The 21,813-nt window shown below is 42.2% G+C and overlaps 1 protein-coding gene across 8 annotated transcripts in view; it reads left to right on the top strand.

Annotated features, from left to right (window-relative positions):
* Positions 1-21,813, top strand: part of dlg1b (discs large MAGUK scaffold protein 1b) — a 108,219-nt gene that overhangs the window by 53,299 nt on the left and 33,107 nt on the right. For all 8 annotated transcript variants that reach the window (XM_083673595.1, XM_083673593.1, XM_083673592.1 and 5 more), the window contains 3 exons: positions 1,973-2,137; positions 17,601-17,699; positions 18,321-18,374. In XM_083673595.1, coding sequence (XP_083529721.1) covers positions 1,973-2,137; positions 17,601-17,699; positions 18,321-18,374 — 318 coding nt within the window. The remainder of the gene's footprint in view (positions 1-1,972; positions 2,138-17,600; positions 17,700-18,320; positions 18,375-21,813) is intronic.

The raw sequence follows: 21,813 nt of genomic DNA, 5'->3' as shown, positions 1-21,813 counted from the left end.
ATGTAGAAATGCAATATTGAAGCTTCCAAATTTGACTTTTATATTCTGTTTTTCAAAATGGAAGTTCTTCTCAAGCAGGCAAGCCAACAACTCCATTCATTTGTCTGGTTCCTGTAAATGTGAAAAGCAGCTTAGCCATTGGAGATCTAAGGACCATGGCGTAGATTACACTCTTTGATTACTGGTGGCATCAATGACGATAGAGGTCTAACACATTGGACGCTACTTGAAACTATTTATTATAATTTACATTTACATTTATGGCATTTAGCAGACGCCTTTATCCAAAGCGACTTACAACAATACATTTGTTTAAGTAAGTGAATCATCTATCCAACAGTCATCATAAGACAAAGTAATCAATGCTCACACCAGGGGCGTAATGCAGTCGTAATGCCAGTAGGCAAATTATTATTATTTTTTTATTAGCAGGAGAGAACTTGTACAGGGGGGGTAGCGGGGATGAAGAGGTCTCTAGGGTTAGGGTTAGTATAGGGGGGGTAGTGAGGGTGAAGCGGTCTTTAGGAGGGATCACAAGTTATCACAAGTGGTCAACATGTTGTATCCTATTGTACCCCTTATACATGATATGACTTCACTTATATCTATCGTATCTGATGAGAAAACCTCACTGTCACAAAAACATCCCAAATCTGCAGCATGTCACTGGAGGTGAGGATGATTGTGACAACCCCACCCGTAGTCAAAGTAAAATGACAATTTTTATGTGTAAGTGATAGGTTACTGTCCAGACAATGTGGTCATTTTCATACAGGATTTCGATATTATGTGACAATATTGATTGACCAGTCATCTGTAAGGCAGGAATGATCCCATTGGAGCCTTTCATGTGTGTGGACTTTTTTCTTCTAGTCCAGTTTTCACACTAATGTCAATGTGGGTCCCTACTGTGGGACCAGGATTTAAAAATTCTGGTCTAGAGTGTAGTGACATGCAATGGCAGTGAGTTCCTGTTTTTGCTATGTTTTCTCTGACTAGCGTTTTTAGAAACTGCAACCCTTTTTTGTACATTGTCCCCCCCTATTTCAGCACCAAAAGTATTGCTAAAATTGACTTGACAGGCGTTTTGTTCAGTCAAGTGTGTTCCGTCACATCATTTGTGTAGGCATAAGAGAACTTACAATGTCTAGTATTGTTTCTAGGCTTTGCGTTTGCCTTTGGAGTCTGCTATTGGTTTCTGTCTAACATGGCCAAAGAGATGTCAATGAAAGTCAAGGCAGCCATTATTAGGCTAAATAAACAAAAAACTATTTTCACAATCCAGCCCCTTTCCTAGACCAACAAAGTTCTTTATTTAATGAACTTGGTTCTTTCACACACAAGATTGACCTGCAAACATAGATTTTTACAATTGTTTCTCTCTAGCGGCTTTACGGCTACTTAAGCTACCAATCTACATTTGAATCACTTTCTTCACCTTTGGGGGGGGGGGGGGGGGGGTAGAAGTTCCTCAGATAAGCCAATGAGCTTGTTGCCTTGGAAACTGTGGCTGTGCAGTTGTGCCCTGTGAACGTGTGGATAAAGAAGCGGCTGGGGGGATTCATTAGTTAACAATTGTGTAATTTGCCACATCAAAACAAGGCTCGCTTTTATGTTATGCTTGTTCATTGACTGGTATACTCATTAGGTTGTTGATCATTACGTTGGTGGATCATTATAGTCATAGGTTTACAATTATACTCCAACCCAGTCGCCAAATTGTTACGTTCTGGGGGATCGGGTAGCGGAGGCAAAAACCATCCGACTTGTAACCCAAATGTTGCTGGTTCGAATCACATTGGGGACACTACTTTTTTATGTCTTTCCCTGACAACTTACCCTAAACTTAACCAGTCGAAGTTATACTCATAGGTTTACCAGTGTCATCCAATGCGTAACAATGATATTGGCCTCTGTTGTACATTTTCTCCTACCACTCACTCTCTCCTGCTGGTCTCCCGTTCCTCCACAGAAGTACAAGCACCACGATGAGGACACGTCCCCCCAGGAGCAGAGCTCGCCCCAGCTCACAGATGAGAGTCCCGGGCCCGAACTGGTCCAGGTGGCTGAGAAGAACATTTCCCAGATTGAGAACGTCCACAGCTACGTGGCCCACGCACACATCTCGCCCATGAAGGTAGGGCGCACACACACATACTGTACATTTACACTCTGTCTCTGTATCACACACATGTTTTTCTCTCTCCTCTCTCTCTTTGTATCTCCCAATTACGCCGTCTCTTTCTCTCTCTCTCCTCTCTGTCCTCTCTCTCTCTCTTTCTCACCCCCCCCAACACACACACACACATGCACACACACACACACTCAATTCTCAATGATCATGCACTCCCATACACTAGGAGAGAGAGGAGAATCTCAATCCCAGTTCCCATGTCACCCTTCATTGAGAAACACTGTTCATAACAATCAAAATCACACATATAGTACATATGTCCTTCTACCTGTATTCTTTCATGGACTCATGTGAGATTCCCTGCAGTGCATCAACAAGGACACCATACCAGTAACAGGCTAAAAATCACCATACAAGGTTGCAGCCACCGGTGCAGTCATGTGTATACTGTTTAGCCTAATTGTTAGCATAATAGCTTAAACTGTCATCATCATCACAAAGACACACAGTACGCATACATGACCTGCAAAGTATGTGCAGACCTCTCAATCTAACTTTGAGTGGTTGTGTGCGACTTAAACAGACACATCCTTTAGGAAATTATATCGGAAAAATGTCATCTAAGCTGACAGAGATTGCTAAAACATATTTGATTCAAAAGCTTATAATTGTAGCGGCATGATCATCTTCGAAAAAAGTGAAGCTGTTGCAGCAACCGAAGAATGTTGGTCAAACAGTATATCCAGTCATACAGTGCCCTGCCTAAGTATATAGTGATTCATTTCTAAATGGTGAAACCAAACAATTAAATAAAAAGCTGAAAATCTCTACTTTAACCTTACAGTAATTGTTAAATTTCAAATCCAAACTTTTGGAGTATAGAGCCAAAAGAAGAAAATGACTGTGGTGTTGTGCTCTGTGTTGCTGTAGTGTCTGTCTGCACTGTCTTTTGCCATCATTTTTGGAGAGCTTGTGCAATGGCTGCTTGATCGCACCTATTGAATGTTTTCCCTTGTGCTTCTCTGCTCACACATAATGGGCAAATTTAGTAGAACATTTTTTAGCCTGTCTTCCTTTTATCAAGTCCTTTTATAAGTGATGTGCACATTTGAAAAATGTAGTCGGTCATATTGTTAGATGCACCTACTTGGTCAGTAAAAGGCTAGTTCTAATGTTAAAATAGTCTATTAGGAAGTTGTATTTTGTACTTTTTAGATCTTTGTTTAATCTTATCAATGAGCAATTTGACACAAGTAAGAGGCTAACCATTGTCTTGTGTTGATCCTACTGTAACGATACTGCCACCATGTCTTTGTTTAGCATTACTGACTGTTTAGTTTGACAGGGCATGAAAACCTGCTCAAAACTTCAGTTATTGCCTAGGTAGCACTTGCTTTAGAATAGTCTGTGACTGGTCTGTATAGTACTTTCATAGTTGATGACTCTTTGCTGCCATCCAGAGGTCAAACGAAGCTATCGCATGTGTTTTTTATTGAATGAGTAGTCTACACTGACTAACTATTACTATTAAATTTGCACAATAGATATATGTTTAGAGCCACTACTTCCGTACTTTGCAAAGTCTGCATGTCATTGCTCAGCTGAGGGTTGCTTGGTGTTTGTTCATCAATGCCAGAACACATTTTGTTGGATTTTTGACATTGCCTTTGAAATCCAAGAGTCTGATAAAATATCACACATCATGATGCATTCTTTCTTTCTCTCTTTGTCTCTATCTATCTCTCTCTCTCCCTCTCCCACCTGTCTCTCTCTCTCCTCTCACTCTCTCTCTCTCTCTCTCTCTCTCTCTCTCTCTCTGTGAGTCTCTCTCTCTGTGAGTCTCTCTCTCTTATGAGGCGTATGGTCTGTGTGACAGATGTTGGCCATATTTCCATATTGAACTCCCTACCATGCATCCTGTCATACATGCTCAACTCCTGTTGGCCATTGTGGTACCAAACCATTTGTACTTAACATGCACAATTGTCATGAATGGTTATGGCAGGTGTCATACTGTACCATGTTTTGATAAACCATCATGAGAAATGAATACATTCCAACAAACATGTCTTTGTAATGGGCCTGCTCAGACAAAACACTTCTGTGTGTTTCCGACTGTTGTTGTTAGACGGATCAATGTTTTGTCTCGAGCTAAAAGCTCTCCCACACTGTCACCTGCACATTGTTTAGGTTGATTACGTGCAAATCCATTCTAGCCCTGGAGAGCTTATTGGTTTGCTAGTCTGTTACTGTTACCCGGCTTTGAATTGATTAACCAGACTAATTGCTCTGATTTAAAGCTGTCTTATTCGAGTGCTCACTGTATGAATCAGTTGCTGATCATTGGCAAACTGACGACCCAGTAGCTCTCCAGAATGTGGATCAAATAATGCAAATAATCGGTTCTCTCTGTATGTAGGCTACACATCTTGTCTTATTCCTCTTCCTTGTTTCTCCCCTCTATTTCTTGCTTTTTATTTGAGCTTTCCTTGTTCTGTCTCTCTTATCTTTCCACTTTTTCGCTCGGTACTCTCTATTAATTATAGAATAATGTGTCATTTCAAGCTATTGTTTTTTGTCCCCTTCTCTCCCTTTCTCTCCCCTACCCCTTTCTCTGTCTTGGTTTCTCTCTTAAGCCCTATTCACCTTTCTTTCCCTTCCTACCCATCACTTTCAACCTTTCTATTAAGTCTGCACTTCTACCTTTCTTTTACACTTTGTCATAACTCTGTCAGTTCCGTGCCGCCCTCTGTAGGTAGCGTCTCTGGAATGCATCTTTGACGGCCCGTCCGCTTTAGGACAGCAGGAGCTCCCTCCTCCCCCCACGTCCACCGCCCCGTACCCCCAAAGTGAGGAAAGTCCCCTCCCTTCACGCTCCTCCAGCCCCCACCCCCAAAGCCAGGCACTGTTTCAGGTAATGGTCTTCCTCCCTGCTCGCCTGTAGGCACGTATTTGTCTTTACATCTGGCTGTAAGTAAATTTGGTGTTGTGCTCAGCTTTGAGTGTGGCTGACATTTTGTAGAATCAGTCTTTGACAAGACAGTGCTGTTCACCATCATAGGGGCTGTTTGTTTGTTGTTTAGGCTGTTTTGCAATGCCAGAATGTTCATCTGAACCTGTAAGTAAACCTGGATCCATACACCATTGCTTTCTATAGAGCATGGCTGTGTTCTGCTGTGAATATTATCAGTGTTGGCAGAATTAAGACATTTTCAGATCGCCCATTTTAGGGGGGCAGGCAAACAATATTGAGAGTATTAAGCCTAGTATGCTTAAATGTTGCTCTCATGCTAAAAGCAATGCTACACTCCATTTACATGTTATACAGTGCCCTGCATAAGTAATGGGACAGTGAAGCATTTTTCTTCTTTAGGCTCTATGCTACAAAAGTTTAGATTTTAAATCAAACAATCAAACTACTATGAGGTTAAATTAAGAGACTGTCAGCTTTTATTTAAGGTTATTCTTGTACATGTTGGTCTCACCATTCAGAAATTAAAACACTTTTTATACATAGTCCCCCTATTTCAGGACACCAAAAGTAATGGGACAGATTCATATGATGTCGTAATTAAGCACTCATGTTTAGTATTTGGTCGACGATCCTTTGCATGCAATAACTGCCTAAAGTCTGCGACCCATTGACCCCACCTGACACTGGGTATGTTGTCTGATGATGCTCTGCCAGGCCTGTACTGTAGCCATCTTCAGTTGTTATTTGTTTTGAGGTCTTTTTGCCTATAATCTTATCACCAGGAAATTAAATGCATGTTAAATGGGTTTATGTCTGAAGCTTATCTTGGCCAGTCAAGAATTTCCCACTTTTTGGCTCTGAAAAACTCCATAGTTGCTATGGCAGTATGTTTTGGGTCATTGTCTTACTGTATGATGAAGCACCAGCCAATGAATTTGGCCTTCAGCAGACAAGATGTTTCTGTGCACTTCAGAATACATTCTGCTGCTACCGTCAGCAGAACATGACCAAACCATAACACCCTTCCACTATGTTTCACAGATGAGGTGGTATGCTGTAAATCTTGGGCAGATCCTTTTTTCTCCAAACTGTCTTGCAGTTGCCAATCACTCTGGTACATGATAATATTCAACTTGTTATTACTTTTGGTGCCCTGAAATAGGGGGACTATATATTAAAAGTGTTGTCATTTCTAAATGGTGAAATCAATATATACACAAATACCATAAAATAAAAGCTGATAATCTCTACTTTAACCTCATAGTAATTGTTTGATTTCAAATCCAAAATATTGGAATATATAGCCAAAATAATACAAATATGCTTCACTGTCCCATTAATTACGCAGGGCACTGTAATTGTTTAGCACTAATATTCAAATTGGTGCTCCACCCCAGACAGTGTTTAACCCATAGATACCCAGACCCAGCTTTCCTTGCATGAAAGTCAAGCAGTGATTATGACTGCCCAAGGAGCCCCCAAATAACACATTTCTGGAAAAATAAAAAAATTCAACACTCATATCAATAGTTATGCAATGTTACATTTATTCATGTCTCTATGCCTTTTTTAATAAAAATAAATAAATAAATAGGCAGTTCACACTCTTATGTGTGATGAAGAGATCCAGACTGAATGTTTTCATTCAGCTTTTGAGGCACAAAAATATTATTTTACATGAAAAACCTATGCTGGTGTAATTACAACAATCTAAAAAAAAGTTTTTTAGGATCTCTTGTTCAAGACAGTACTTTCCTTTTGTGAATTGACTGCGTACAGACTCAATTCAACTTATTAAGTGACTTGTTGAAGACATGTTTGCATTTGAGCTATTTTAAGACTGTCATAGCAAAGGGGGTGAATACTTATTGACTGAAGATATTTCAGTTTTTCATTTTTAATTAATTTGTAAACCTTTCCCAAAATATATTTTTCACTTTGAAAATATATTGGGGTATTTTGTTTAGATGAGTAACAATTAAATAATTAAAACAATTAAACAATTAAGAAATCTCAATTAAATCTATTTTAAGTCTGGTTGTCCAGGGGGTTGAATACTTACTGAAGGCACTGTAGATCAGATGTAAATATAGTTGAGAATCCCTTTAAGCTGTAGGTTTTTTTTTGCCTACCTTTGTGTCCTACTGTTGAGTGCCTTGATATTTTACATCTATAAGACTGAAGCAGGTGAGCGGACAATTCCATTTGAACTCTGTCAGGTAATTCATAGAAATTTCATTAATATGTTCAATACACCCGCACTGGAAGTATGAGCAATTGAGTGTCAGTTCAATTGTTATTACACGGGTCAGAATGGAATTGACCCTAACCCTGAATAAAGTAGCTGCCCGTCTTTTCCCCGCTCACCACACAGTCAGTGACAACTTGCCATCATAAACCTTTAGCTCACAGTACTTGCCTCAGAATTGGGATTTTGGGCTGTTTAGGTACAATGGACTTGTCTCACTGAGCTTTTGTTATCGAAAAAAGGTTGTAGTCTAAATGATGCCACGTCTCTTAGGTGAATGGCTAGATTGTCCAAATATCAAGTAGATTTACCTGACAAGTCAATACACATCTACCCATGTTGAATACATACATGTATTCAATACCAATGTATTTTGCAAGCATTAGAGGGATTTATGTCAGTTTGATAACAACAGTAAAACATTACTATTCAATGCTGCTCACCACTTGGCCGAGCCTATGCACTTTACTGTATATGTCCTTTTCCCATACTCATAATAAATATCAGGTGTGTGTGTGCGAGCGTGTTTGTGTATGAAATGCAAGTTTGCAGATAATGAGGACTGTAACCCCGGTAGGTTCTTATACACAGAGAAACCTTGGCAATGCAATTTCTACATCCTGCAGTCCATTATTCTCTCACAACTGATCAACGGCTTTTGACGTCAGCGCCCGCTATCTCCTTCTCTGCTGTGATAATAGAAATGAATGGAATCACACGTCCCAGAACGAACCTGAAGGGAGAAAAAAAAGTGACGCCACAGCGGATGAGAAGAGGGCGTACTGTACGGCTGTTTCTCTCTCTGTCTCCCCCTCTCTCCCTCCTTCTCAAGCAGCGCCATAGCAATGTAGGAGATGAATACCGATGCAGACCAAGGAAAAACTGACACCAAGAAAATGGAGGTTCTTGGATGAGATATTGAAGGAAAGGGAAGGATACGGGAGTGCAGCATAGACTCTCCACTAAGATTTACAACACAATCGGGATTACTAAATCGACACTGTTTCATGGCCGAGAATAACTCATATTTATCCTGAGAGTCCCGGGAAATACCGCACAAATCGGAAGTGCCCATTTAAATATCTTAAAACCAAGATATGATCACGATTATGTCAGGGTTCTCCCCAAAGAATGGAAGAGGCGCTGCTGCACCTTTATGACTTGGCTGCGCCACTATGTAAAAATGTCAGAGCAAATTAAACTGATATTTAGTAACAATAGAGTATAGAAGTATCTTATAAACATTTATAAAATTAATAAAGAGCATTATCATTAACTCATTGCATCTCGACACAGAGCACATTCTGGACTTACAGAGCACCCTTTGTAACGACAGTCAAACAAAAGTCAAATGACCAAAGTTGCTCAGCTTGCTAGATTACCTCCAACGACGAGTGACAGACGATATCTCCTCTATTTGGCAAAATCTAGTTGATGATTTATACAGATAGCAGATCAACTCATGACTAACAGGGAGATGAAGGGTGGGAATTGTTTAAATATCAAGATATGTTAATGTAGCATACGCTAATATTCAGTGAGATGTACAAAGTGATGCAATTATTGATCACTGATCAAACAGTGGGGTATCCTTTTTGTGCTATGATCCTTTTTGTGCTATGTAGCGGTGTCCTTTTTTCAACCGGACGTGAGCACCCTAACAGGAGATGGAGGACCTGGTCGGTATGTGCTCAAATAGGGTTACAAGAGTCCAATACAAACTAAAACCTATAAAAACTGTTCCACAATTGCTCATTATTTTCACTCTAGCAAGACCACATGACTGAAATACAAATCAGCACTGACAGCACTGGAAAGCTCTGTGATTGGGCCGCTGTAAGCGTAGGGGATGTGGTAATTAAGGCCAGCTGAAACGCACTCCTGGAGGAGACTCAGAGAAAGCTCCACAGCGTTCTGCTCCCCGTGTGGAGGAATACAGGGCTCCATACGGCAGCCCCCCCATACGACAGGCCCCCCCCACCCCCACCCGCATTAAGTCAGCGTTCTGTGAGTCTGAGCTTCCCCTGCTGACTCATTTTTAGAACGGGGACGGAAAGATGAGTAGGACAAATGCACCTTGATCTAACCCGTACCCACCGACCGACAGAAATCAGGAGGGAGGGAAGGAGAGGGGGTGAGAAGCGAGCAAAAGAATTGAAGGAAGAAGAGGTTGATCATCAGCATTTCAGAGATGCAGAGAGGAGATTTGAAGATGGCCATCTTTCTCTCCCCCTCTCTCATACGCACTCCTCTCTCTCTCTCGCTCTCTCTCTCGTCCCTTGCACCAGTCTGACAGACATACTGACTCGCTCATCTTCTCGTCTCCATCCGCCCAGAGAGGTGATTTCACTCTCCTGTCACGTCCAGAGCCCGTCTCTAATGAGAGCGACTGCGCAGACATAAGAGCCTTCTAGAAGGAGAGACAGACAGAGTGTGAGAGAGAGAAAAGCGGCTTCTTCTTCTTCCACTCTCCCGGCTCGATTGGCGCCTTTGTGTGTGAGAGGGGGGGGGGGGGGGGAGAGAGAGAAGGAGAGAAAAGGGGGGGGGGAAGAGAACACAAGCCAGAGTGAAGCTGGAGTGAAGCCCCCCCCCCCCCCCCTCCCCTCCCCTCTCCTTCCTACCTTTCCCCTCCCCTCCAACCACCGCCACCCCCTTCGCCTGCAGCAGGAGCAGCGCGGCGGCGACACAGCTAACAGCACCTCCACCTCACAGCGGCAGAGGCAGCACCGACCAGCATGCTCAACTCGGTGTGGTACGCCAAAAAGATGGGCCGCCGCCTCATGGGCACCCTGCGCAGGACCAAGAGGCTGCACCGTTGCCTGCTGGTAGGTCGGTCGCCCCGGCCACAACGCTTGGAGCTGAGGAGGGGCGGGGGGGGGGCAGGGGGGGGGGCAGGGGGGGGCGGAGGTGGCGGCTCTGAGCAGGACTGACCACCGTGCCGCACCGTTCCGCGTGAGTCATTTCATACGACGCGTCAGGATGTGTGTGCGCCACGTCTTCAGGGTTTTCCACTCGGGCAGTTTATAGACATGTGGTCATAGGCTGTGTGTGTGTGTGTGTGTGGGGGGGGGGGGGGGGGCGGCGCGTGCGTGCGCGTGCGGTTGGCTTGTACATACAGTAGCATGTCCCGTGTCTTTTTCTGTGTTGTTTAAGAAGCGGGTAGAGTTGTTCAGTCATCTCCTCTACTGCTGTATGCTGTGTCAGATGGACCAGACATGTGAACCGAGGACCAGACCATGTGAACAACCGAGGCTGATACTGCGAGTGCTCATTCTGCGTCATGTGTAATTGTACACAGTGCAGGAACATGATTAGGAAAGCTGAGCAGTCTCGTAGTTATGAAGTCATGAAAAAAGCTTTGTGTTTACAGCGTTATTAGAATAGAAATGCCCTATGGATGATCCTATAGTCATGTTAACACATCAGGCACACATAAATGTTATGACGATACTGAGGCTTCAGTGCTGGCAATGTCACAGGCACTGAAATGTGAAGTCTGAAAAACTACTATGCGGTGCAGGAAAAATTGAACCCGTAGAAACACGGAATCATTGTGTTATTGGGTTGTACTGAAAGGGTGTACGCTAATGTAATAAGTATTGCAGCACTTGTTGGCAGCTTATTGACTGAGTCACGTTGTCCTAGAGGATGAAATAGCAGAACGCGTATCAGATTTCCGTTCCCGTACTAAATCACCTCATCACCGAGGTTAATTTAATAACAACTGGCAACAGCCAATTAAACGCTTCCTCTGGATTGGTATTTAATGAATAACTGCACAAACTCACACATGGTCGAGGGCTGATGTTGGAAATCCCTGCATATGCACATGCCTTTCCCAGCGTTGCCTAGCAACCTCCAGGCCATTGACACGCAACACTAACCCTCCCTCCTCCCTATTTGCAGCCTCGAACAGGGACCCTGCCACCAAGGTGAAGCAGACATGCGCATGCACACACACACGCACGCACACACACACATACACACATATACTTTTAAAAGTACACTATGGAAAAATGTCAATCCTTGTTGTAGCTGCCCAGCCACCATGCAAATTCAAGAAGCTTAGAAATAGCACACCAATAGAAAACATGTAGATGACACATTGTAGCTATGATGACAGGAATTGTGATTTGTGCTGGGTGTAATGTGGGGACACGCTGCAGTGATTAAGTTGATAGTAATGTGTTTTTTCATCTGTACCTTTGGGTGGCTACCTCCCTCTTGTGTTGTTGATCATTTGTAAATGCAAACCATGGCCTACGATACAAACAGACCATGCAACAGTGGGGGCAGAAATCGGAGGACCGGCTCATTGTAATGCATGGAACATTGTCAAACACGTTCAAGTACATTCTCATTTTGAATTTATTTGAACAAAAAAAATGTTTTATCCTGTAATTTTAAGTCCTGATTTACTTATGAACAGTGGATTTGTTATAAAGGGGGAGATCAATTTTCTAAACCTACAGTGGCTGTCAGTATTGAATGATGAGTGTAATTTCACACATTTTGTGTATTTAGATAATGGCCAATTTAGCAATAGGCCGCAGTGTTTTCTGCATAGAGGATGAGACAACTAGGATATACTGTAGGCCTATCATTCATGGACAAACCTGCTACGGTATGTTGCCAATAGATGGTGCTGATGATGCATTGCTCTATCCCAGTCACTAATCCTAATCCTTGTCTGATCCCCAGTGTAATTTGGCATTATACCTCTCATTATATGGAGCCATATTTTAGATTAGATCAGTGGTGTCTTTTCATGCCACAGAGAGGTGAAATGGTCTGTCTGTTGTTATGGCTAATCTTCAAAGCTGAAGTAGTGAAGTATAGCCCTAGTAAATAACAATCACATGGATATATAATTTAATACTGGTCACTATAACTGAGCCTTTTTCTTTGCCTGTAGGATATTACTTTTCTTCCAGCTACGGGACTATATTGTTCAGAATAGCAAAGCAATATGTCACAACAGTGCAGCACAGTATGTATCACAATATGTGCAGTAAGCAAATCATTGTAGTAGTGTATTGATGTTCGCCTCAATACATGGATTCATGACAATACGTTATTAAAGCCCATCTCTTCCATCATGTGTATGGATGATGTAGAGGCTACTACTCTTACAGTAGTTCGTATTGGTTTCTGGATGGAGTTGAGGACAGCTCTACACCAGTATATTGACATTTGAACAGGAAAACAGAAGGGACATTACCGCCTCTCCGTATTGGAATGTATACATTCACATATAGATGAAATGTTACAGGCAGAGTATATTGGCATGCGTGCGCAGCAGAGGACAGGACCAGCTCTGAATGCTAAAGAGGATATGAACATTCTCCCCACCAACCTCAGTCCTGTGGCTTCATGGAAATACACTTATAAAATCAGGCCTCAGTCTAATTGCAGAGCAGTAGTTGTCATGTCAACGCTAGCATTTGGGTTATTATTAGCCATCATTCCCACCATTCATAACTTTCAGAATGTAAAGGCTGTGTATGTCCATACATGCATGATGATAGCCATCTGTCACAATGTTGAAGCCAGCAATGCCTCATCGGTTGGAAGTGGTCTCCCTCTGTGGAAACAGATTTGTAGGGAACAGTATGACTACCAGATAAGCTGTCATTAGCATGATTAATTTTTAAACTGCAAAATGCAAGATTGTTTGTTAGATTAAGACGCATATGTAAAAATGCTACAGTTGGGATCAAGTCATCTATTGTTGAAGGAGTCATTGTCTACGTTTACGTTACATTTAAGTCATTTAGCAGATGCTTTTATCCAAGACAACAGTTAACGTAAGGATAACCTTGGATAAGAACAAGTGCCATCAGTGTCATGTCATGTGCCGTGTGTGTGCAGCAGAGGACAACACCAGCTGCTCCTCAAGTTCAGGGTAATGTACAATAGGCTGTTAGGGATGCAGAGGTCTGAGGAGGAGTAGCCCAGGTGTACCCTAAAGAGATGGGTCTTTAATCTACGGCAGAAGATAGATAGTGACTCTGCTGTCCTGATAGTGGTGGGAAGCTTCACCGCTGGGGCACCAAGACAGAGAAGAGCCGTGACTGAGCAGAGCGACCACTACGTCCTCGTAGAGATGCGGTGCCAAGCGGCCAGCAGAGGTGGAAGAATGGTGTGATCTGGCTGGGGTTTGGGGACTGACCATTGATTGCAGATAGGGAGGGGCTGTTCCCTTTACCGCCCTGTAGGCAAGCACCAGGGTCTTGAATCTGATGCGAGCTGCTATTGGGAGTCACTGAAGGGTGCGGAGGAGGGGGGTGACATGGGAGAATTGGTCTCTGTCGCAATGATTTTCCATAGCTTTCACACCTGATTCATCTGATTTGGTTGTAGATGCTTTGCATAGTAGGTACATCTTCTCCTCTTGGTTTGTTATATAGCCTACATTATATTTACCATGTTATTAGCCTGATAACTGGGATAAGTCCTTAGACAAGGGTCAGCATCCCCAAAGAACATGCTTTATAATGTAAAGGAAATGGATCTGCAGCCTATGTAAATCTAAGATAAAGAGTATTAAACACTTATTGAATACGTTTATTGGCTTTACTGTCTCAGTCTATTTGATAAAGTACAAAAATGTGCCTTTTACACCAAAACATTGCATTACCACAATGAGAACCCCAAGACCAGATGGTGAATCGTTGGCTCACCAACAAGTGCCAAATACTGAGCCTTGTCAGGAACGTCACACTTTGAACGTCACAGTTTTCAAAAGTGACCAGCCCCAACAGATGCTCAATGAATCTAAATGAACGCTCTGGATCCCTTTTGGGATTCCTTGTTGCATTTCTGTGGCTGCTGACGATGACATGTATGGCTGTGTATCTGAATCCGGGGGTGACATTGATTATTCATGCCGAGAGAGGCCCCCCCCCCCCCCCCCCACCCCGCTCGCTGACATGTGCCATGCTCACTGGAGCCTATTAATTGGCATGAGAGAGAGAGAGAGAGAGGGGGGGGGGGGGGGGGGTTAGAGAAAGGGAGCGAGTAGGAGAGAGATACTGTAGAGGGAGGGGGTGAATGTGTAAGTGACTAAGAGAAATGGAAAGAGTGGGGGAGAGAGAAGGGAGAAACAGGATTGCCTACTCTCTCTGTTGCCAGCGCTCTGCAGATAAGAAACCATTTGAGTCCTCCTGAACAGGAACAAAAGATCCATCATCATCTCATCTTGTTCTCCACCGGGAATCCTCCATTCTTCATCGTCCTTCGTTCAGCCAAAGAGAATGACGACATACTACCCTAGGCATGAGTATGGATCCAAGGCCCCGAACGGTGGTGAAAGAGGTTCAGGCAAGCTGGCCAGTCAACCGCCACGGGTAAACCTGAATCTCCAGGAGTCCCTTGCACACCTGCACCCTCTTCAGCGGCAGCACGCTATAGAGCTGCACCAGCAACAACAGCTACAACAATTGCAGCAGCAGGAATTGCAGCAACAACGGCAACAACAACATCACCAACAGCAGCAACAGCCATACCATCAGTCAGGTCACCCACCAGTTCAAGCGTCCCTGGCTACCTTCACCGCCTGCACCCTCCCTGCCTCCTGCAGAGCCAGGAGTCGTTTCATCAACCTGCGGGACAGCGTCAAGAAGAGCCCCACCAAGAGCACAGCCAAAGGAACGGGTACCGGAGGCACAAGGCCAGACATACCATGGGTCCCGTTTGCCTTTGATAAGGTACGTCTCTCCCTTCACCTCGTCAATCAACAGGGAAGAACTGTGCTACGTTGCCTAGTGTCCTGACAACGATGGGTGAAGTGTGTGCCCCGCTTCGGCAAGTGTCTCATCACTTGGTCACCTTGGTTGGTAGAAGGCTAAGGTCTATTGCTGTTTGTTTTCGCTGGTTTTTATTTGTTTTAAAGGTTAGAGGTGTTTCAGGCGTAAAGCTGAGAAACAGATTAATGAGGAAATAAAAGTAGTTAGCTTGTTAGATAGAGGTTTTTGCCTTATTTCATGATGAGTTGAATAACGGTTTCATGTCTGTGGAAAATATGTTTTTAGGCTCACACCTACAATAAGAATTGCGTGTCACAAAGACTGAGACCGAGGCTACTATTTTATTCCACTTTGATTGCTGTAGGGTTGTTCATTTACAGTTGTCAATCTCTTTAAATTGAAATCTAATCTCTGTTCTGTTGTGGCTTGTTTTATAGAGCGAGTTTGTATTCATGTGGAGCAATTAAGCCCCATTGTTAAAGGATTTTCAAGCGGATCTCCGAAAGTAGGACTCATGGATCAATGTTGTCGATGCAAGCTAATTTTAGCACCAGCGCGCCGTTGCTGTTTTCCATGGGTCTTGCTGCAGCAGCACAACAACAATTAAGCTTCTCCAAATACTTGTGCACTTTTCCAGTGCTGCCAACAGCAGGCTTCATGTCTTGTCTTGCATAAAAGAGGTCACATGGATGAGTCCTAGCTTGACTGCATGTACAGTAACTTAAACTTTTGCACATTGGTAAATCAAGATATGTGTGAACATTTTGTTTTTGCTTCTGTATCTTTGGTTTGGATTTGATCCTAAGTGAATAGCATAGCACATTTCACATTCAATACTTGGTCAGGTTGCCAATTAATTGATTAATTCCTCTATAACTCAACCAGACATACTGTTTGTATAGATTGGATTAACAGAGATTTATAGGCTCTAATAGACTCATCAATTCAATAATGTATCATTAACTTGAAGCTTTGCAAAGGTTCATGGCTCAAATCATTGAATCATATCAGTCGGGAGTGCAGTGAGTCTGTCACTTCACCAGGGCCCAGTATTTCAACATTTTCCGTCTGTATCAGAATGATCCGGATTCTGTAATCCCCTTTTTTGCTATCCAGGATCAGATCAATTTGGATCAGATTTAGAGCCGGGATTTCTAAACATTATTGGAGAGGATGATTCTGATCCAGATAAGACAACATCAAGATCACAGAATCTGGATTGTCAGTGCTTTGTATAGGCCTCTATCTTGCCATCTACTGGGTGAGGAAATGTTACAACATTTTGTTTAGCCAAAAAGACATGAGTGAATTACATGAAGAAATGTAGCTAAGACAAAAGCATGTCACTTGTACTGTAAGTTAATGTAATCACTTATCTGCATACTGTAACTCATAATAACACATTTGACAAAATCAAAATCTCACTAGATAACACTACATGAAATACTATTACTAACCTGTATTTAAGATGTATATTATTTTCTCCCAACACTTATTTTATTGGTTATGGTGACTTTCACCTTCAGTATTCACGCCTCTAGTGGGATCAAGATTATCCAGATTTCTGGCATCAAAACTATCCTAATAACTACCTTTTTGAGGTTTGAAATATGCACAAACAACATTAAATCTTGATTAAAGGTCAGATTGGATTATGAAATGGAATCCCTATCCGAATGATCAGAATCAAATTTTTCAGTTTTGAAATACCCAAATGTACGATTTAATCCAATCCTATTGCCGAAATCCATATGTAGTTAGTCACGCTGGGAAAGCCTCTTGATATCCCCAGAACAGAAACGTCCCCTGAACAAAAAATGCTTCTGTGTCCACTAGACTGTCTGATGCACCTCAGGGCAACTCTTGACACATAAAATGAGTCATGAAATGGCTGGCTAACTAATACAATATTTGAAAACAATGCTTAGGATCAATGCAAATGTTCAGCTCAAAGAGAGAAAGAGGTAGAAAGAATATGCCACTGTAGTTCTACTCTACAATGTATAAACCCATTTCTCCAAAGCTGTATGACAAATGCAACAGCTTCTCTTGTTCTGCCCCAAATCATTTCATTTAATGAGTTATTGTGTCCATAGGAGATCAATCTGATGACACAATTATATTTCATTTGAATAACAACCCCGTTTTGCATGTTTCAGCGGTTCATTTGGTGCCGACATTTTGAGTTTTTTTTTTTTTTTTTTTTGGTCTCATCGTCCCACTGGGATTTGGGATTTTATTTTTCATGCAGGCATGCGCCTGCACACACACACTCACAAACAGGCACACACATACAGTACACACACACAAACACTCTCTCGTGCTCTTTCTCTCTCTCTCTCTCTCTCACACACACACACACACACACACACACACACACACACACACTACTCTTCATCCTCATCCCCACCCCTCACATTCTCTTTGTGTTCATCTGTTTTGCAGTGTTTGTCTGACCTTTGAACCCCCCCCCCCCACCCCAATGCTATTGTTTAGCAGACAGATGCCGCCCTGCCTTCCTCTCCCATAATCCCTGTGATCCCAATCTCGCCCATCCCAGCTGAGACCGCTGTCATCCCTACTCCGACGTCACAGGTTTTTTTCCTCCTTTTTTCACCACCCATCTTTATTATTTTGTTGTTGGTCATTTTGTTTGTATTCATTTTTTTTTTTTTGTTCATCCCTGCCATACCACTGTTGGTTTGATGGAGTTAGGAGATTACACAGAGAGAGGCAGATAGATAGACAGAAAAAGAGGGAGAGATTGTGGGAAAAGTGCCACACTTTCCCCCTTTGACTCAAACACCCCATCTGCGTGCCAGCCAGGCAGAGGGAGAAGGGAAAAGGGACGTGGTGAGCACCATCGACGAAAGCCCGGAGGACTTAATTTGATTTATTTAGCCTTCATGCTTCAGCATTGCATATTCTGCAGTGTAAAATGCCGTGTACGTATGCTCTCTGCCCTAGTAATCTCTGCTGAAAGCCAGTTGGTCTCCTTTTTATCCTCAGTTGTTTTGTAGCATCATGAGGAGAGTAAGTGAATGATGCCTTCTATGGTGGATATGGAATGGTACATTTTAAAATATGTTTTATTGTGTTTTCTCCCAGATTTTTTTTTTTATTGATTGTCGACCAAAGTATAATGGAAATGGCAGGTTTATAAGAATGTCAGAATGTCTTGGAGATGCAACACTGACGTTTTCTCCTTCTCTTTAGGCAAACCCGCCCCCTGTTGTGGTCAATACAGACAGTTTGGACACACCTCCTTATGTAAGTCAAAACATTTTTAATTAGATATATAGTTATATTATTTTAGCAATGTATTTGTTATTGACATAAGATGAACTATTGTTTATCGATTAATTATTTGGTTATGTTGCTCTGTTGAAAGTGTGTGCGTGCCTGTGTGTGTGTTGGTGTGCACATGCATGTGTGAGTGTACGTGGACAGGCATCAGGTCTGCGTTTCAGACTCACAGGAAAACTACACTGACACTATGGCAACAACGTAACACCATAGTTCCGTTAACACAGTGCTGCACTGGGAATCTGACGAGATGCTCTGCCACGAACGTGTATCTGAAAACAATATTATTATTATCAATATTAATATTATTTCATAATGGGAGGCTATATGTACATAATTTCAGCTATACTTCATGACAGAGGCTATATTCTTGCAACTTCAACAACAAATCACCATGTTGGTTGCAATTATTTGAAGTAGCCTATACAGTACCTGCATGCCATCAAAAATGTGATGCCAAACCTTTCAATGTGGGGCGGGTGATTTATGCTAATTTCTTACTTCGTTTTAGGATGATTGAGATTGTTTGGTAATTAGTGGGCTTACATCAGCAATTCAGCTCTTGATATTACAATTACTTATTAGCGTGCTTCAGCACGTCCAACTATTGTTCTTGCTCATATATCTTATATTTAATAAGATTAATTTTTATAAAAAATTTCCACCGCTGCTACTCCTACAACTTTTAAGCGATTCACACCAATCCAACTTTAAAATGTGCAAACTCATTATACTTTTTAAGCTATTCAAACTAAGAAGTGCATATTTAAATAAGAACTCCCTCCTGTTTATGTCCTTGTTCATGCATTGCTTGAACAAAATGTGCACACTGATACAAGCATGGTCAAGCGTGTTATAAAACACAGCAATCGGCCAGTGGCTAGTTATTCCTTTCACTGAGTACATTCTTGCCATCTGGTTGAGCCCCTGCACACCAAACTATGGAATAGAATAGAAACGGGAAGTATTATTTTCATAAAGTAGAAAATAACAACATGTTCAGTACAATGGAAGTGCACAGTCCATGTAGCCTACAGTAATATAACTGTCAGGTGCATACCTTATATAACAGTATTATTATAATAATAATAATAATAATAATAATAATAGTTATGTAACTGGCAGGTGCATACCTTTGTGTGATTGTAGTAGGTTGTGTCTGGTTTTCTTTTTGAGTCACTGCTGATGGCCACCATTGGATGCATGGTGCTGAGAATGTAGACGTTATTTCTTGTCTTACATCTGTAAACCGTGAGGGCCGCTTTGCCATTCATCACTGACGTTGAGAGCAGCTCTCTCAGCACTGCGAAGTTCTGCCCAGAGGGCAGAAGCTCCCATCTCGCTGTCTCTTCATGGTTCCGACAAGACGTAACAACTTATTTGCCAGGGAAATTGATGTGAAGAAGTTGTCCAAGGTCACATTTCTTCCTTTGCCCAGGAAAGGCTCACTCAGTTTCATCAACAGATTCTCAAGACATTCGCTTACCCCCTGGCCGAGATGCATCTTTCCCTAGGTATAGAAATCCAGCTTGTTAGCCATGTACGGCGTAAAGCAGCACTAAGCTTTTGTTAGAAACAATTGCCCATCAACAGTGATGTTGTCTCCTGGCTTATAACAAACAATCGAGTTACGCACAAAAGTGTTCAAAATGTCTCCTTCGACCCGGTGCGCCACAGCAACAGTATGGTCTCCTGATTTGTTGCAACATACTCATGTCAAATAAACAAATGAAACTGTCAAGTGTGCTGTTGATTTCTAATCTTGCATGATCTGTAGGCTTTGGCCTCTCTGTAATGACATTGTGTGATGCCATTCTACCTGCTGCGTTGTTGCCTGCAGGCTGTTCTATCCAAACTGTCCCATCCTTCCCAGTCTCCAGCCTCACCATGGCTGGTGGTGACACCGGCTGAGTGGGTTCGGTTCTGGGTTTTTTGTGCAGAGCCTGAGGTGTAGGAGGATCAGGCTCGTCGTTAGAATCGGTATCACTATCATCGCTGATGGTAGCAGGCATTTCATCAAATTCCAAATCACCATAAACATTCTGTAGCCACTCAAAAGCTGCCTTCGGATGAAGCCATTGTGAATTACACACACTGATTTTAGATCTCACTTGAGCTGACTGACTGTTTATATTGTGTAAAACAATAAGCCCACCCCTAATTAATTCTATCGATGTCTTTATCAGGGTGTGATGAAGGGTGTCTCTTCTTCGGAGGCTGGGTGCGCGCTTCTATTCACATGTAATCGCACATTGATCATGCAGTTTTTGTCTTTCTGTAAATGTTGCTGATGGCCATTGTGGTTGAAATGGGTAATTCGTAACTGAAAGATCAGTTTTAACAGGTGTTAATCACAAAAACAACAGGTACTCAACTATATGTGTGATAAATGATAAGACACTTGTAAGTGCACACTTTCTCAATTTGGGATCCATCTCAGATGCAGATCTTTGAAATAATACTACAACATACCAAAAAGCATATACTTAGTTTTGGTTGCATTCAGTACTAATTTGAGGTCAATAAGTGCACATTGAATGGTGTCAAAAGCAGTCTGCAGGTTTGACAAGGCACTATCCTTCGTAGAAGCTGGAGAATAAAGAACAGTATCATCCGCATAGAAAAGCAGTTTACAGTCCTAGGAGCCAATATCATATACAATGTAAACAATAACAGACCCAAAATAGAGCCTTTTACTCCCTTCGTGACCTCTAGAAATTGTGAATGAACATTGCCAGCAACTAAACACTGAGTTCTATTTGTGAGGTTATTAAGAAACCACTGGCAAGCATTATGATCTAAACCAACTGAGGACAACCTACTTACTAACAGTGAATGATCCACAGTGTCAAAAGCTTTGGATAGATCAATAAACAGGGCAGCGCAATGTTTTCTCTTATCACGGGCACAAACAATATCATTGACTACAAGGGATGCAGCTAAAATACTGCTGTACTGACTGACCCTCCTTAAATAACTTCTATACAGATTGTTGATACTATTTTTAAACATGAAGCACATTTACACTCTCTTTCTCTCTTTTTTATCTTTATCAACTACCAAAATAAGACTTGTAAGGAACTTCCTTTTTTAGTTTACATTTGATATTATGTGCTTACTATAGTGCATCGATGCCTCCGCAACACTCTCGTTGCCCATTGTCGTGCCCTCCCCCCGAGCACACCTCACCAGTTGATTTTCATTGTTCATTTCCCATGTGTCTGAGCAAAGGTCGAGGGGTTAAGGCTTGCCATTAATCTGGCTACTCAAGTTGGTGACTTCTGCGTTTTTCAAACATGCAGAGTTATGAGTTTGGGAGAAACAAACATAGAAAAAGGAAAGCCTAGTCACCTGGGATGTGTCCCCAGTCAATCATCGCTTAATACCAATCAATCATCGCTTG

The sequence above is a fragment of the Argentina silus genome (genome assembly GCF_951799395.1).
Source record: "Argentina silus genome assembly, chromosome: 1".
Taxonomy (NCBI): domain Eukaryota; kingdom Metazoa; phylum Chordata; class Actinopteri; order Argentiniformes; family Argentinidae; genus Argentina; species Argentina silus.
This window is presented reverse-complemented; position numbering and strand designations above follow the sequence as displayed.